Raw genomic sequence first — 18707 nt, forward strand, 5'->3', positions numbered from 1 at the left:
ATAGTGGGGGATTTTAGCAAGAGCTCTCCATACAAACAGCTTCAAAAGCTACCCGTCCCTCCATGGGCTTATAATTATACCATACAAACAAATAATCCATTTGTCCCGGCGTAAGATCAACCAAAATATCCCTTAAGGAGTTCATCCTATCTGTGGAAAAGGTTCCACTCTCTGGCCAATCTTTAGTCGGGGACAAATGAGCGGTGAAAGAAGGCCATTGAATTTGACATAAATTTCTCATTTTAGATTTACCCAAACCAGCTGTCCCAGAGATTTCCTTCCAATCTCTGAGTATCAGAGACAACAGGGCGTCCCCCGGGCACTTACTGCCAACTTGTCCCATTTGGTAAGGGGACGCTAACCCCTCTTCCCCGCGTCGAGGTAAAGGGACTCTAACCCCCACCTCCCCGCATCGAGCGCTCACTTATCTCTCCAAGGGACTCGAACACCTGGACTGGGACTCAAACCCAGGCTGGGACTCTAACCCAGACAACTTGGATCCTGCGCAAACCTGGACTGGGACTCTAACCCAGACCTAAGTTGTCAGGGACTCGAACCCCGACAATCTGCACTGGGACTCAAACCCAGGCAACCTTGACCCTACTCAACAGGTAGGTGGACGTTGCTGGATTTCTACGAGCTTCAGCTGGTTCACAGAACTCGCCTTATCGCCGACGCAGAGATCAGATCACCAGGCAAGGCTCCTCTAAACCGGAGGATGCGCGCTGTGTTGCCTCAGAGTCTGATCCCCCCGCCGGAGAGTCAGACAAGTCCCGGCGAAGTTGCCAAAGTTGTTGGGGACCCTGACATCCCAAACGGCGAGGTTCGTTGTCTGACCGCGGAGAGACAGGCAACACCAGCAAGATCCGATCAAAAGCTCTTTATTGATAAGTGCACGCATCAATAGAGAGCAGCCCGTCTCCAGAGAGAACCAGCCCCGCCCCTTTACAACTAAGTATAGGTTATATAGACAGTTCCGTCGCGTCACAGATTATTCATTTCACACAACCCATATCCCACCCCCCTTTGGTTAGTAACAAAAAACCTTAGTAACAAAGCACATCTATCTTCCTTTATAATATCAGAGGGGTAGCCGTGTTAGTCTGTTTCTGTAGAAGCAGCAAAGAGTCCTGTGGCACCTTATAGACTAACAGACATTTTGCAGCATGAGCTTTCGTGGGTGAATGCTTGCATCCGAAGAAGTGGGTATTCACCCACGAAAGCTCATGCCGCAAAATGTCTGTTAGTCTATAAGGTGCCACAGGACTCTTTGCTGCTTCCTTTATAATGTAAGCAAGTCGTGATGCCCCAGCAACTTTCTTATCAGCATGGTTGCCAAGCACCAGAAACTGGAAGACAGGAGTTAAGAACGGACCTAAGACATCTGTAAATGCGCTGGCATCCTTTGATCTGAAAAGCCCTATTGGACTCTCCTGCCTTTGTTCTTCTTCTTCTTCATCATCATCATCATCAATCACTGCTGTATTTACCCTGTTAGACGACGACCTCTCCTCAATTAACTATCTGGCATCCTCCTCGAGTGGCCCAGTTTAAAGGTTGCTGCCCCTTTCCCATTCGGCTGTGGAACCTTCATGGTCAGCACAGCCAAGGTCACACCAGGATAACGTCAATGTATCCTGTACCTCTCCCACCCGCTCATTTCCCATAAATGCTGGCCCAGGTTCCTTCCTTTCTCTTGTGATATGGAGAGACAGGCCTAGAGTTGATTAATCACCACTGCTGGGCTCTGCCTTCCAATGAAAACAGCAACAGCCACAACCTCTGAGGCACAGAGAGAATCTGGAAACCCCCAAGTAACTCACAAGAAGGAGGCTGTTGATCTGCTACACTCCAGGGTAAGTAGGTTCCCATTGCGCCTCAGCAATGCTTTCTGAGTGAGTCCACAGCTGCTGTCTTTGTGTAGGTTTGGGAGGATGAGATTTTAATCAGGGAATGCTAACAAATGTCGATTTCACTGTGTGCACGCACAAACCGACAAAACAATATTTCCCTCAATAATAATCAACATTGACTGCTAGGCAGACTAAGAAAAATGCGACTTGAGAAATAGTTGGAATTTGACCAGAAGCAATTTACTTTGTATATTTTGGTAGCTAAGGTTGATGATTTATGTTATAGAGGCTACAGAGCTTTAACTTTTTGAATCTCAGTCTCTACTGTTGTTAAATAATTATTGTCTGACGCCTCCATAAGCAACTGTGAAAAAATGCTTAAAAATAAACATTGATATTATCCATTGAAATTAAAATAAACCCTCAAATTCTGCTGAGTCTATCTATGTACCGTTGTGCAGAGTTTCTCTCTCTCTAGCTACGCAGTCACCACACTTAGGGTGACCAGATGAGAGGAGCAAAATATTAGGACACATGTGGGGGGTGAGGAGGGTGCCAGTGGAGGGGAAAAAAAACAGAGTGCGAAATATCGGGACAAAATGCTCATTGGTCGGGACCAAACTAAATATTTTATCAGGCCGTCTGGTCACCCTAACCACAGTATCTAGGCTCTGTCCTACGGAGGTGCTGCTAGCAACTCCATCCTTATTGTTCCACTTAAAGCAGGGCTAAAATCCCACTCCCACGACTGAAGTTAGGCTCCAAATGTGGCCCAGTAACAAGTCTGTAAGGGCAGCTTGAATGGCTGATGTGAAGTCCCCAGTAACCTCTTCATGGGAAACATCAGAGTGCTCCTAGAGACCAACCCTGCCGCTCGCATTCCCTGGGGTTCTTATAATGTGCCGTTCTCTGTGTGCGGCTTTCCACCGGGCCCCCCGGCTGCTCCCAGGGGACTGGTAAAGAAAAGAAATAAATAAATAGAGATATATCTATCTCCTAGAACTGGAAGGGACCTTGAAAGGTCATTGAGTCCAGCCCCCTGCCTTCACTAGCAGGACCAAGTACTGATTTTTGCTGCAGATCCCTAAGTGGCCCCCTCAAGGATTAGGGCTCACAATCCTGGGTTTAGCAGGCCAATGCTCAAACCACTGAGCTACCCCTCCCACCAACCAGGCAAGCGCAGGGAGCAGTCTGTGTGTCTGAGCACGGGCACTGCCGTCTGGGGAGCAGCTTTTCCCCGATGGGCTGAACTCCTGGGCCCATTGCAACCAGAGCCAAAACTCACCGTGACTGCACTGGGCCAGGATTACACTCCAGGGGGGTGATGTACTGGAGAGTATCAAATGGGGCTCCCTTTAGCACCCCCAGTTACCCCAAGACCGACCTATCCTCACATCCCCAGCCCTCCCCTTAACATCCTCTGCCCCATCCCCAGCCCTCCCCTTAACATCCTCTGCCCCATCCCCAGACCTCCCCCTAACACCCACTCACCCCCTGCCCCCCATCTCCAGACCTCCCTCTAACACCCACTCACCCTTGCCCCCCACATCCCCAGACCTCCCCCTAACACTCCCCTGCTCCCTGCCTCCCATCCCCAGACCTCCCCCTAACAACCACTCTCCCCTGCCCCCATCTCCAGATCTCCCCCTAACACCCCGTCACCCCCTGCCTCCCATCCCCAGACCTCCCCCTAACAACCACTCACCCCCTGCCCCCTATCCCCAGCCTTCCCCCTAACATCCACTCAACCCCTGCCTCCCATCCCCAGACCTCCCCCTAACAACCACTCACCCCCTGCCCCCTATCCCCAGACCTCCCCCTAACATCCACTCAACCCCTGCCCCCTATCCCCAGACCTCCCCCTAAAACTCGCTCACCCCCTGCCCCCCTATCTCCAGACCTCCCCCTAACACTCCCTGCCCCCCTACTGAGAGAGCAGCCGCTGGGGAGGCCAGGCGCCTCCGGCCTATCTCATGATTGGGAACCCCAGCGGCCTGTGGTAAACCCAAGGACTGGCCTCACCTGCCCTACGCCAGCTACCAGGAGGAGTTGCCAAGTCTACTCCTCGCCAGCTATCCTGAGAAACCCATGGTGCTGGACCCCCCTGAGGACACCACCCCAACTCAGGTACCTCAAGTGGGGGAGTCTGGAAGTAGCCCGGGGGCAGCCAACCCTAGTCTGGCTACAGCACTGCCAGAGCCCATGTCAGTGTGTTGCGGCCAGGATCCCCTCTGATGCAGCAGCGGGTCTTTGGCCGCTGCTAGAGCCCTGGGCTGGGACGCAGTGGAGTGGCTGGGCCTGCGTCCCCCCTGCCACCCAACTCGCGGGTGGCAGAACCCCTCTCTCCCCGGCTCTTTGGAGCCTAGGGCCTGGGCTTACTATTATATACTGTTGTTGCTCAGCCCCTGCCTGAGCGCCTGACTCACCATTGCTCCGCCCTGACCTAGGGCCTGGGCTTACTGTGTTTATTTCTGCCCTCCCAGAGGCCACAGAGGAAGACTCCTGTGGCTGAACTAATTCCCCACAAGACCTCTTCCCAAGTTTAGTGAGGCGGTGTGGTTCCCTGCCGCCCCAGAGAGAGACGACTCCCTACTAACCTCTCTACAGTCCCCATAACGAGTAGCACTGGTGGTGATACTGGGAAACTGGAGTGTCTAAGGGAATTGCTTGTATGATTTATAATTAGCCAGTGGGGTGAGACTGAAGTCCTCTCTGTTTGGCTGGTTTGGTGTGGCTTAGAGGTGGAGAACCACAAGCCTGGGACTGTGACTGCCCTGCTCTAAGCAATTTGAACTGAATTGGTACTCTCAGTTGTATCCCACCAAAGGCAGCATTGTTACACTAGTACTCGGTTGAGCCCTCGAGGGTTAACACGTTGTTAATGTAGCCTCACACTCTACAAGGCAGCAAGAATGGAGGGAGGGGAGACAGCTGTTGGAAGAAGAACAGGCTGGCCCAGAGGCGGATTTGAGTGGATGGGATTCTTTATTGTGGTACTTGTTCCCCTGGACCCAATTGTCCAGTAAGCAGTGGATTAGTTACATCATACTCTTTTTATCTACATTAGTATGTAAATGCCTACATTTATTACAACACCCCCAAACTCTTATGGAATAATATGAATGCCCATACAATGAATATTAATAACTCTATACTGAATATAATTATCCCCACCCCTGATTTCTATTTACCTTACTAGCTTATTCTACCAATAAGTTTTACTTTGAAGATACACTTTTTTGCTATAATTACAGTCATGAACTCCTTGGATCAGCAGTTTGCAGGGGAGGGAGAAAGGGGCCATGACTCCAACCTCGTCTGTGCAGCTAGGAAAGAAAGGGGGAGGGAGATAACACTACTTTACCCAAAAAGGCATCCTTTCGATTCCCACATTCCTCAGGTTATCAAACCCTTAAAAGGAGAAGGGAGCTTTGCGAACAGGGACTGCTAACAGAGTTTTGCAAGGGAGTTCTCCAGGTGAAGGAGGAGGAGCAAACACAGCATCCTTGGGTAAGTGACTGTCTGTCGTGCATGTTTGCTTGTGTTTGGGGGCATAGGCGGCAGGTTCGTATAATTTTTGGTGGGGCCCAAAACGGTGGTCTCCCCCCCCCCCGCTCTCACCCTGTAAGCTGATATAAAATGAAGCTACAATGCGTCAGCACCACAAGATTACAAGGGTCAATTAAAAGTGGAAAGTCAGAAGCAGCACTTGCCTGCTTTAATATACAGTATTAAATTTTGTTGCACCTGTTGTGACAAAGTGGGAATGTTCTTAATGTTTTCTCTGAATACTGTGTGGGTGCCTCAGTTTCCCCTGCAAAGTGCCAACTGACTGTTGGGGACAAAGAGATCAGGTGGCCTCCTTGTCCGGAAGAGACACAAAGGCCAGATGAGGGAGTGTCAGTTTGGAGCTGGCTGGGGAAATCGGGAGAGGCCCAGAACTTGGGTCTGGGCTCCCCACCCCCCAAGATGGACCTGACTGAGGGGTCCTGTTTTCTGTACCTACAAGCTCTGTTTTAGACTGTATCCCTGTCATCTAATAAACCTTCTGTTTTACTGTCTGGCTGAGAGTCACATCTGACTGCAGAGTTGGGGTGCAGGGACCTCTGGTTGCCCCAGGACCTGCCTGGGCAGACTCACTGCGGAAAGTGCACAGCATGGAAGGGCATGCTGAATGCTCCGAGGTCAGACCCAGGAAGGTGTAAGCTTCTTGCCTTGGAGACAGTATGCTCAGAGAGGAGGCTCCCCCAGAGTCCTGACTGGCTTTGTATGGAGTTGTTCCAAAGCATCCCAGCATCCCCTTCCACACCATGCGCTTCCCAGAAGTCTGCACAGACACTGACACTCCCTCCTCTGGCCTTTGTCTCTTTTCCAGGCATTAGGAGGCCACCTGATCTCTTTGTTCTCCAACACCTTCAGTTGGCACCTTGCAGGGGGGTGGCCCAGGCCATCAGTTGCCTGGAGGCAGGGTTGCAGCCATTATCTGTGCAGACGGCATCACACTGGCCCTCTAGGGCTTTACAACAATCACACCCCCTTATCCCACCATCTAGAGCCTTAAGAAATGCATTGGGGGAACTGAGGCACACAGACAGTATTCAGAGAAAACACCTGTATATGACCAGTTACATACTTTGAAGGGTGTAAAATAATCAAATATTGTGCTAAATACAATGATACTCCAAACTGACCACCAAATTTAAGTTGCACGTTTTTCCCCTCAGGTGAGGGTTCTGGGGTGGGGCTGGGGATGAGGGGTTCACAGTGCAGGAGCGTGCTCGGTGCTGGGGGTGCAGGCTTTGGGATGAGGCAGGGCTGAGGATGAGGAACTTGGGGTGCAGACAGGCTGCCCCAGGGCTAGGGCCAGAGAGGACTCCCCATCACCACCACTGGCAGCAGCAAGCTCCAGGGGAGGGACCCCTCCTCTCCCCCCCTGCCCCCCAGAGCACACTCACTCTGCACCACAGTCACTGCACATGTTCCTAGGCCCCCTCTCAGGTCCAGAAAGCTCACTCACCTCCCCTATGATGGGTACTAGGGGGTGGGGGGGGTTGCCATCACAGGTGGCCTTCCGTGTTGCTGCCCCTCACCATAACTTCACTGTGGATGGGGCTGCCCCTTGCCCAGCATGGGGCAGAAGTGGGGTCTGCACGGTGATGGCTATGGGGCAGAGGAGCAGGGTGTCATAAAATTCACCCAAGCCCCAGCTGCTCAGGTAGGTCTATGAATCCCCTCCCCCATCTGCCCTGTGGTGGGTGGGTGCTGGAGGGGAGGGGCACTGCCTTTACATATGGCTTCCTGCCTCCTTGACCCCTGCTGCAGCCTGCTGCCCCTCACCATAGCTTCACTGGGGGACGGTGGGAGGGGATGGCATGGGGCTGCCCCTTCCCCAGCGTTGGGCAGGAGTGGGGGCTGGGGCTGGGGCTGGGGGGGGAATCATAGGCTCAAACACTCACGGAAGCACCAGCAGCTGCTCAGGTGAGTGAGGTCAGTCTCCAAGTCCTGGCCGGAAGTCCCCTTTGTGTCTCCTCCAGGTAGCGGGAGGGGAGGGCTGCCAAACATGGCACAGCCCCCTCCACTCCGCTCCCCTCCCCCGGCCGGTGCTCCAGCAAGCAACAGCAGCTTGCATTGCTGTGTTATATTAGCCCTTAGGCAGCAGCCGGCAGCAGCCGAGGCAAGGGAGAGAGACACGCTGTCTGGTCTGCGTTCAGGCAGGGAAGCTCTGGGGCTGGGAGGGGGGAAGCTCCAACCCTGGCGGCGGTGGCGGCAGGGGGGCGCTCCAAGCAGGGGAGAAAACATTGGTGGAGCAGAGCCCCTGCTTGGGAATATTCCTGGGGCTAAAGCCCCAGAGCCCCATATAAGTCAGCGCCTATGTTTGGGGGTTACTTGCTGTGTGCTGAGCTTGTGTTTGTCAGTCTGTTTGTTTTTTTGAAGGACCCTGTGCTGTGGCTGCAGTGCTGTCACAAGGGTGAGGCACTTGCCTCAGGCGCAAAAAGCCCAGGGGCGCAGAAAGTGGCGGGGGGGGGAAGCCGCTGACAGGCACAGAGATATCTATAACCGAGATGATCTCACCCCGGCCCCACCTGCTGCCCCCCTGCGCCATCCCTGAGTGTCCCCTGGCCCTGACTTGCTCTCCGACCCCTTCCTGGACCTGGAGTAGAGCAGCTCCATGCTGCCTCCCTGCAGCTACTGCTGCCACAGGATCCTAGTGCCCCCTACTCACTGCCAGGGCAGACTGACTGTGAGCCTGCCCTTCTCCCTCAGACCCTTTCATTTTCCAATGGGACCCTCCAGCAGCACAGGGGGGCCCCCCCGCCCACAGTCACTGCTCCTGACACATGCTGGGCAAGGGGCAGCCCCATCCCTCACCCCCAGTGAGACTACAGTCAGGGGCAACAGCAGGGGAGGAGGAGCATGCAGTGCCCCCTGGCACCCACCACGGGGGAGATTTCTGGACCTGAGAGGGGCCCTAGGAACACATGCAGTGACAGTGGTGAGGGTGAGTGTGCTGCTGAGGGGGCAGGAAAGGGGGGCTCCTCCCCCAGAGCTCACTGCTGCCAGCAGGGAAAGGGCTGGGGGGGGGTCCTCCTCTCTGGCCCCTGTCCTGGAGCAGCCTGCCTGCACCCCAAACTCATCCCTTGCCCTGCCCCACCCCAGAGCCCACACCCCTAGCCAGAGCTTTCACTCCCCCACTGCACCCTCAACCCTCTGCCTGAGCCCTGAGCCCCTCCCACACCCCAAACACCTTATCCCCAGTCCCCGCCAGAGCCCTCATCCCCCAACACCCTGACCCTCTGCCTGAGCCCTGAGCCCCTCCAGCACCCTAAACACCATATCCCCTGTCCCAGCCAGAGCCCTCACCCCCCCACACCATGACCCTCTGCCCCAGCCCTGAGCCCCTCCCACACCCCAAACCTCCCATTCACAGCCCCAAACAGAGCCCTCACCCCGACTCTTGCCCTGAGCCCCACACACGCCAAACCCCTCATCTGCAGCCACAACCCACAGCCCTCACCCCTGCGCCCCATCCCCCTACACCCCTCCCATCCCCAAACTCCCTCCCAGAGCCTGCACCCCAATCCCTTGCCCCAGCCTAAGGCCTGCACCCCAGACCTCCTACCTCATGCAAACTCCCTCCCAGAGCCTTGGGCAGGTGAGAGGGCAGAGTTTGGGTGGGGGTGGATTCTGGGCACCACCAAACTTTCTACAAACCTGCCACCTCTGATCCTGCCCTGCAGACCTGAACTCCCAGCATTCTCAGGACACTTGCTAATCCCTAGTGGCCACTGCTGATATCCAGCACCTCCCACTTCTCTTAACCTGTGAGTCCCTCTCTGGATTGGAACTGGACTGGAACCAAAGACCATCTTGGAAGCAACATTGCCAGCCCAAGCAGTCAAAAATCATGAGTTGGCCCCCCAAAATCACAGGCTCTACCACCGCCCCTTCATTCATTGTTCGGCGGTAATTCGGCGGCAGGCCCTTCCCTCCAAGAGGGTCTGAGGGACCCTCCACCAAAGAGCCGGCCCTGGGGGAGGGTGCAATTTTATATTCTTGCCTCGGACGCAAAAATACCTAGTTACAGCTCTGTGTGGCTGGCAGTTGGAAGCTGTGAACTTCAAAGGAAGGTCTGAAAGCTAGAAGCCTCTGGTAATCGACTGAGCCTTAATCAGTGAGCGAGGCTATCACACAGGCCAGGGCTTTGTAAAGCAGTGCATAAGTGACCAGGGAGCTTTGCGACCAGGGGCTCCTAACAGAGAGTTTCACAAGGGAGTTTGGAAGGGGAGTGGGAAGGGGGCAAGGATCCCTTGCTGTTTTCATCTGTTTCCCTCCCGTTCTCTTGAAAACCTATAAACTAAACTACATCCAAAACTTCTTGCTTGAAGCAACCCTTTCATTAACTAGGAGACAATGCAGGCAGAAGCCAAGCAGCAGAGTGGGGGCAATCCAGTTTATTGCGCTGAGTGCAGCATGTATGATTACCTGCCCTCTGGGTGGGTGGCGTATGTGTGCATTTGGTGCAAGGAGCTCCTGGCCCTCAGAGACCACGTACGGGCTTTGGAGGCCAGGGTGGCAGAACTGGAGGAGCTAAGGGAGGCAGAGAGGTATGTTGATGAGGCTTTCCGGGACACTGTAGAATTGTCCCACCTCCGCTCAGACAGCCCCTGCGCTGTTGAGGAGAATGAAAGGCCCAGGGAAGCAGAGCAGTCAATGGAAGCAGAAGGAAACCTTCCCATAGTTGGGACCCTCCTTCCAAATGGTGCTGGGGTTGCCTCTCGCACTGAGGTTACCTCTCCAGGGGAGGGAACTCCAGTCACTAGGAAAAGGCAGGTGTTAGTAATGGGAGATTCGATCATTAGAAACGTAGATAGCTGGGTTTGTGATGACCAGGAGAACCGTATAGTGACTTGCCTGCCTGGTGCAAAGGTTGCGGATTTCTCGAGGCATCTAGATAGACTTATGTGTAGTGCTGGGGAGGAGCCGGTGGTCGTGGTACATGTAGGTACCAATGACATAGGGAAGGGTAGGAGAGATGTCCTGGAGGCCAAATTTAGGCTGCTAGGGAAGAGACTGAAATCCAGGACCTCTATGGTGACATTCTCAGAAATGCTCCCAGTTCCACGCGCAGGGCCAGGTAGGCAGGCAGAGCTTCAGAGTCTCAATGTGTGGATGAGATGATGGTGTAGAGAAGAGGGGTTTACATTCATTAGGAACTGGGGAAACTTTTGGGATGTGGGGAGCCTATACAGGGGAGATGGGCTATGTAAAAGATGCCGTGAGAGATAAAAAGACTTCCTTTAAAAAGTGGAAGTCAAATCCTAGTGAGGCAAATAGAAAGGAGCATAAACACTGCCAAAGTAAGTGTAAAATGTAATAAGAAAAGACAAAGAGGAGTTTGAAGAACGGCTAGCCAAAACTCCAAAGGTAATAATAAAATGTTTTTTAAGTACATCAGAAGCAGGAAGCCTGCTAAACAACCAGTGGGGCCCCTCGAGCGCTTAAAGACGATAAAGTCATTGCAGAGAAACTAAATGGATTCTTTGCTTCAGTCTTCACGGCTGAGGATATTGGGGAGATTCCCAAACCTGAGCTGGCTTTTGTAGGTGACAAATCTAAGGAACTGTCACAGATTGAAGTATCACTAGAGGAGGTTTTGGAATTAATTGATAAACTCAACATTAACAAGTCACCGGGACCAGATGGCATTCACCCAAGAGTTCTGAAAGAACTCAAATGTGAAGTTGCAGAACTATTAACTATGGTTTGTAACCTGGCCTTTAAATCGGCTTCTGTACCCAATGACTGGAAGATAGCTAATGTAACGCCAATATTTAAAAAGGACTCTAGAGGTGATCTTGGCATTACAGACTGGTAAGTCTAATGTCAGTACCGGGCAAATTAGTTGAAACAATAGTAAAGAATAAAATTGTCAGATATATAGAACAACATAAACTGTTGAGCAATAGTCAACATGGTTTCTGTAAAGGGAAATCATGTCTTACTAATCTATTAGAGTTCTTTGAAGGGGTCAACAAACATGTGGACAAGGGGGATCCAGTGGACATATTGTACTTAGATTTCCAGAAAGCCTTTGACAAGGTCCCTCACCAAAGGCTCTTATGTAAATTAAGTTGTCATGGGATAAAAGGGAAGGTCCTTTCATGGATTGAGGACTGGTTAAACGACAGGGAACAAAGGGTAGGAATAAAAGGTAAATTTTCAGAATGGAGAGGGGTAACTAGTGGTGTTCCCCAAGAGTTAGTCCTAGGACTGATCCTATTCAACTTATTCATAAATGATCTGGAGAAAGGGGTAAACAAAATGAAGTGATTGGGCAACAAAATGGCAAATGAAATTGAATGTGGATAAATGTAAAGTAATGCACATTGGAAAAAATAACCCCAACTATACATACAATATGGTGGGGGCTAATTTAGCTACAACGAGTCAGGAAAAAGATCTTGGAGTCATCATGGATAGTTCTCTGAAGAGGCGGTCAAAAAAGCAAACAGGATTTCAGGAATCATTAAAAAGAGGGTAGAGAATAAGACAGAGAATATATTATTGCCCTTATATAAATCGATGGTACGCCCACATCTTGAATACTGTGTACAGATGTGGTCTCCTCATCTCAAAAAAATATACTGGCACGAGAAAAGATTCAGAGAAGGGCATTTAAAATGATTAGGGGTTTGGAATGGGTCCCATATGAGGAGAGATTAAAGAGGCTAGGACTTTTCAGCTTGGAAAAGAGGAGACTAAGAGGGGATATGATAGAGGTATATAAAATCATGAGTGATGTGGATAAGGAAAAGTTATTTACTTATTCCCATAATACAAGAACTGGGGGTCACCAAATAAAATTAATAGGCAGCAGGTTTAAAACAAATAAAAGGAAGTTCTTCTTCACGCAGCGCACGGTCAACTTGTGGAACTCCTTACCTGAGGAGGTTATGAAAGCTAGGACTATAACAGTGTTTAAAAGAGAACTGGATAACCTCCGTGAATTTAAGTCTATTAATGGCTATTAGCCAGGATCGGAAAGGAATGGTGTCCCTAGCCTCTGTTTGTCAGAGAGTGGAGATGAATGGCAAGAGAGAGATCACTTGATCATTGCCTGTTAGGTTCACTCCCTCTGGGGCACCTGGCGTTGGCCACTGTCGTTAAACAGGATCCTGGGCTGGATGGACCTTTGGTCTGACCCAGTACGACCGTTCTTAGGTATGTTCTTATGGACGGGAGAGGGGTAGCCCTAAATCTATTAAACACAGAAAAATACCTACATTTTATCTGTCAGGCACATAAGTGGTACTTGCCTGTGCCTTTACTCCCTAATGCCATCTCTGTTCACCAGCAGTTTCCCAATTTTCTGCTTTAACCCTTGCATATCCCAACAAGGGCATGGCAGAGAGAGACAGAGACACACACCATGTGTAGGAGCGAAAGAGACGCACATTGTCGCTTTAAGTACATTGCGCATGTACAAATTACACTGCTTTCTTAAGTAGATCAGCAAGTTGAGACAGCAGCTTCTGCCAGAAAGCTCCCTCCTTCCTGAGCCTTTTGGTGTTCCCACCCTGCTCCATTGAGAAGGTACAGGAGTGGGGGTGAGGGGGCGGAAGCAGGGAGGGGGACACCCTGACATTAGCACCCCCTCTGCTCCCTCCCCCCCCCCCCCACACCCCCGCACAGCAAGCAGGAGGCTCCCGGGAACAGCTCCAAGGCAGAGGGCAGGAGCAGCACATGGCAGTGCGGGAAGGGACAGCTGAACTGCCCAGCAATCTATAGCCTGCTGGGCTGCTGCCGCACAGGGAACTTAGGGGAGGAGGGAGCTGACAAGGGGGCTCCCGGTCCACCCTGGTTCCAAGCCCCCACCAGCTAGCTTCAATGGGCTGCTCTTCCTGCAAGCAGTGGACAAAGCAGGTGGCTGCCAAACAACGTTTTAAGGGAGCCTTGTGCAACTTTAAATGAGCATGTTCTCTAATTGATCAGCCACATAACAAGGAAACAACTTTAACCGGGACAACTTAAAGTGAGGAGTTACTGTAGTATGTTTGGGGTGTGAATGTGGTGTGAGTAAGGTTTGTTTTGTAATCAATAAAGAGCATTTAGAGTATTATATACCAACACTGTGTCTGGTATCTGCTTGCTCCCCAATCAGTAGGGAGACTTCTATTGCTGGTCTAACAGTGCTCTGCCAGAGCTGCTGCTGAACAATGCTTCACTACTATGAGATGACTAGCATTGAAGACCTGCTTCAGGATGTGACTGCAACCAGGTGTGTGGGCATCCAGATAACCAACAACACCACAGGCGATACCCTCGGGAACCCCAGGTAAGCAGGTTCCCTTAGCCCCCTCCACGTGGCTTCGCAAGTCAGTTTGCGGCTGGTGTCTATACAGATGTGCCAGGGTGTGGGGTATGTGTCTGCTGCTGAATATCTATCAGTCCCCATACATCCCATCTATCTCTCCCCTGACCCCACCTGACGCCCCCACGCGCCTCCCCTTAGTGTCCTTGACTGCGCCCCTGGGCAGCGGGCGGCTGCCCCTTGCAGCTCCCCACTGTGCTCTGTTCTGCCAACTCCGGCATCAACTGCCACCACAGGGTCCTAGCGCCCCCCACCACTAGTGCCAGGGGAGGCTGACCCTGATCCTGCCCTTCCACCTGAGATGGACAAACCCTTCCGTTTTCCAGCGGGACCCTCCACCAGCACAGGGGGACCTCCCACCCACAGTCACTGCTCCTGCCCCACGCTGGGCAAGGGGCAGCCCCATTCCCCACCCCCAGTGAGGCTAGAGTGAGGGGCAGCAGCAGGGGAGGAGGCGCACATGTGAGGGCAGCCCCGGCCCCAACACAGGGGAGACGACGGGGCTTACTGGACCTGAGAGGGGCCCTCGGAGCACGTGCAGTGACAGTGGTGTGAGGTGAGTTTGCTGCCAGGGGGATGAGAGGAGTCCCTCCCCCGGAACTCACTGCCGCCAGCAAAGAGAAGGCTGGCGGGAGTTGTCCTCTCTGGCCCCAGCCGGAGGCAGCCTGCCTGCACCCCAAACTCCTCATCCCTGGCCCCGCCCCACCCCAGAGACCGCACCCCTAGCCAGAGCCCTCACCCCCCGCACCCCAATCCTCTGCCACAGCCCTGAGCCTCTCCCCTGCGCCGTGAACTGCTCATCCCCGCCCCCCCCACATTCCTCACCCCCGCACCCGACCCTCTGCCCGAGCCCTTCCCACACCCCCAAAACCTTCATCCCCAGCCCCATCCTAGAGGCCTCACATTTTTACATTATTTTTAAATATATATATATTGGCTTACAAGGTGGGGGGGCAGGACTTGGACCTGTTCTGGGCACCACCAAAAATTATACAAACCTGCCACCCCTGTATGTGTCCAGGACTAGGGTTGAGGGTGTTCAGAGGGAAATCACACTTTTGTTGGGGGGAGGGAGAAGAAGGAAATGTTTCCCTGGCCAGATGATTTGAAAGGAAACAGCTGCTGGAAGCCTCTTGGGAGGGTAGAACGTCTGACTAATCCTCAAGGAGATGGACTGGGGGCAGGTGACATGGCGATAGGCCTGTGATGTAATGTAAAGGTGTTCAGTGTATTTATTTCACATTGATACCACCTCCACATACATGTATGTCTGTCATGTACACTCACACGTATATGCCCACATCTAGTCATACAAACATGTACACACGTGTACTCACACACACACACACATCATACGGCTGTGTATGTCTCTGAACACTTTAGTTAATAACATAATGTGCAGAACCATGTAAGGCTTTCAGGGTAGCCAGATTTTTACTGCATTAAGAGCCCAAAGGCATTTAAATACTAGCCCCAAAGTAGCCCAATATATTTATTGAAACAAAGGTGTTTTTTTATTAACCCATTGGTCTGTACATCAAATAACAAAGGAAAACTTTCGTTAGTATCCAGTACAGATTTGATTTAAAAAAAAATAACAAACCTACAAGCCCCAGCTGGCATTTGTCCACATTAGGAACAAAGCTGTGAGAAAACAACCAAATTCAAAATCAACCTCCCCTAGGGGAATTTTGACAGGAAGGTCACTCCACCAACTGGCCCCCACCTCAACCATATTAAATTCCCCTTGACAGTTAAATCGCTACACACCCAGCCCAGATGAGACCCCCTACAAAAACCATGACAGCCAGTGACCCCCCACTAAAAATCCTTCCACCCAGAGTCCCCTACACTCTAGGGAAACCCAGAACTTGCAATATAAGCTCTGTCACCCAGACTCCCCCTTCTTTCCCCCCAAGTCAACACCCTGATGCCCAGACCTTCCTGCCACCTAGTAAAAACCCAAAGCCCCCCAAGAGACACCCTGCCACCTAGAGCCCCCTCGCCCAGCCCTGTCATGTGCAGCCCCAGAGGGGCAGCTCTGGCTCCTCCTGCTGCCTTAGATCCAGCCTGGCTGCTGCTATCTCGGCGGCTGGAGGGCTCCTCCTTGCCCAATCCCGGAGCCTGCAGGAAGCTGCTGGGCTCCAGCACCTCAGCCCAGGCTCTGCAGCAGGCACTCCCACCCGGCAGGCTGCAGCTGTGTGAGTGGGGAGCAGGGCAGTGGGGGAGGCAGAGCCCAGCCCAGGTGAGGTCGGAGGGTGGGGTCCAGCCCTTATCTCCACTACCTTGTGCCTTGGTCATGCAGGAATGACCCCTCTGCCCTGGGGGCTGGCCGAGGTGGGGCTGTGCTCTCTTGTCCAGCAACCTGTGTGTCCCCTCTGCAGATGTAGTGGCTGGACTGTGACCTACCCCATCCCCTAGGCTCAGGATTCCCCTACTGCTGGGACACAGTTATTAATTATTGTTCGGGATGTTGTGTAATGAAGGAACCCCATGGTGTTTTCCTCCAGGACTTACTGTTTCAGCGGCTGGACCAAGATAGAGCCTGTGCCCCAGATCCGCCCCGGCTCTTTTGGGTGCTGTGTGTTTGTGAAAACAAACTACACAGCCCGTGGGAGCGTCGGGGTGCTGAGCTACGAGTCCGATGCCTTCACCCTGGCCATCATGTTCTCCAACCCCTACGACCATGTGCAATACTGCAATGAGTTTGCCCTCGAGCTCTTCACTGGCAGGAAGCACTTCGAGAGCATGGAGCACCTCTACCATTGCATGTACAGCCACGACCCTCCCTATAATTGCGTGTTCTTCCAGAAAATGAGGCTCACTGATGATGATGATGGCGAGCTGGAGGTGACCAATGAGAAGATCCAGGTGAAGGCCACCATGTCCAACCAAAATAAGTCCATCATTAAAGTGCAGATCAAGGAAAAAGATCCCTGACCCAATGTGACAGACAATGGGGCTGCTGGTGGGAAATAGTGACTTTCTTTCTCCCAGCTTGAGTAGACAGCGATGTGCCAGCTCTGCTCATTTTAGTGCACTAAGAATGGCCAGAGTGGTGTGGGTGTTGGGAAGAACTAGTCACCCAAGTGCACTCTCACCTGATTTCCTGGGGACATACTTGGGTGTCTAGCCTGCGCTGCTGCCCATGCCACAGTATCCACACTGCTGTTTTTAGTGCACTAGCACATGGGAGGAGGAATAGCTTAGTAGTTTGAGCATTAGTGTGCTAACCACAGGGTTGTGAGTTCAATGCTTGAGGGGGCCATTTTGGGATCTGGGGCAAAAAAAAATAGCTGGGGGTTGGTCCTGCTTTGAGGAGGGGGTTGGACTAGATGTTCTCCTGGGGTCTCTTCCAACCCTAATATTCCATGTCTGTCTACCCAGGCTGGGCAGTATCAAGGTCTCCAGAGTTTTATCATTTTATTAAAAAGTTTTGTTTCTTGCTTATTTTTAACCTCCGAAATAACAGGTGTTGTCATATGAAGACCTGAAGTTTAAGCATTTATAATGGTGTTAAAACTCCCAGAAAGCTTTGCAAAAAGTAATGCTAAAAAAGAGAATATAGAATTATTAGCAAATAAGAGCTACAATTCTTGTACATGGAAATATGTTTCAGAGCATGACCTTTGGGTATAGCTGTATAAGGTTGTTTTTAATTGCATGTGTGCTTGCTAGGTAAAATATAATTGGCTAAGCTACTTAAATAAAAGTTACAAATTCTAATGGAAACCAAAAGGAAGGGATAAGTAGATAAGATCATAACATAAGAATGGTCATACTGCATCTGCCCAATGGTCCATCCAGCCCAGTGCCAGATGCTTCAGAGGGAATAAACAGAACAGGGCAATTTTGAGTGATCCATCCCCTGTTGTCCAGTCCCAGCTTCTGGCAGTCAGAGGTTTAGGGATACCTGGAGCATGGGGTACCATCTTGACTAGTAACTGTGATAGGTTCCCCCCTCGCCTGGCAACGAGTTTCACAGTTTGCGTGTATGTTGCATGTATGTTGTATGCCCCCAGTGCTGGTCAGTTGGGCAGTGCAACTGGAGCTCCCTCAATCCTGGAGCGCTGGGCAGGCAGCATGGTCCCAGCACCGGTAGTACGGGTGGCATGGTGTGACGTGGCCCCAGCCCAGGTGTCTTGTGCGCACCACGACCCTCAGCCTGCCTACCCCAGCCTCGGCCACAGAAGGCAGGAGCGGGATTGAGGGTGCAGCGTGGGTGTGGCCACGCCAGGTTTGTTTTTGGGAGGCACAACCTTCCCCTGCCTATGATACCTGCTGCCCATGATTGTCCTGATAAAATGAGAGCAGCAACATTGTATGTAAAGTTATACAATTCCATTGCATGGTGTTAATAAGACATATTCGAAGACTGGGGAGTGGCCCCTCAAAAAACTTCATCTTACAAAGAAAGCGCTTGGCATTTCCCTCCACACAGACTTTTTGTCTGCTGAACCTCAGCTGGAGATTCTTCTCAAAGAAGGAAGGGCGGATGCCACAAATCATTCCTCCCTTTCTCTCTGCCCATGGCACCTGGAGAACAAAGGGAGGAGCATTGGACCAGGGGAGGGATCTTGACTGAAAGTTCAGTCAGTAGAACTGCTGGAACATGTGGTGTGAGAGCTTGCTTTGAATTCATTCCAGTTTGTTAAGTTAGGCATTAGTTGCATTTTGCTTTTATTTTTCTTGTAACCAGTTCTGACTTGTGTCTCGTTACTTGCATTCACTTTGTCTATCCTTTTGTAGTTAATAAACTTGTTTTATTGTTTAATCTAAACCGGTGTGTTTGCATTGAAGTGTTTGGGAAAACTCCATTTGGGATAACAGGATTTGTGCATATCATTTTTTATTAATAAATGCCAGTCTTTCTATGAGCTTGTATTGTCCAGGAGAGTGCGAGGCAGTACAAGAAGCACATACCTGGGGAAAGTTTGGGACTGGGAGTTTCCTGGTGTCCCTCTGCAGTGTAACTCATGAGT

At 51.7% G+C, this 18707-nt stretch overlaps 1 protein-coding gene across 2 annotated transcripts; it reads left to right on the plus strand.

Annotated features, from left to right (window-relative positions):
• The first annotated feature begins 1398 nt into the window (after positions 1 to 1398).
• On the plus strand, positions 1399 to 18468 carry LOC123350260 (DELTA-sagatoxin-Srs1a-like). 2 transcript variants are annotated; one of them, XM_044988751.1, is made up of 4 exons: positions 1400 to 1856; positions 5254 to 5363; positions 13516 to 13689; positions 16236 to 18467. In XM_044988751.1, exons 3-4 carry the CDS (start codon positions 13571 to 13573, stop codon positions 16663 to 16665), a joined length of 549 nt encoding a protein of 182 aa, XP_044844686.1. In that variant the 5' UTR covers positions 1400 to 1856; positions 5254 to 5363; positions 13516 to 13570; the 3' UTR covers positions 16666 to 18467. The 2 variants fall into 2 exon arrangements, with proteins under 2 accessions (XP_044844687.1, XP_044844686.1); XM_044988752.1 differs by lacking the exon at positions 5254 to 5363 and having other exon boundaries at positions 1399 to 1856; positions 16236 to 18468.
• The last annotated feature ends 239 nt before the right edge of the window (positions 18469 to 18707 follow it).

Source organism: Mauremys mutica, chromosome 15 (genome assembly GCF_020497125.1).
Source record: "Mauremys mutica isolate MM-2020 ecotype Southern chromosome 15, ASM2049712v1, whole genome shotgun sequence".
NCBI lineage: Eukaryota > Metazoa > Chordata > Testudines > Geoemydidae > Mauremys > Mauremys mutica.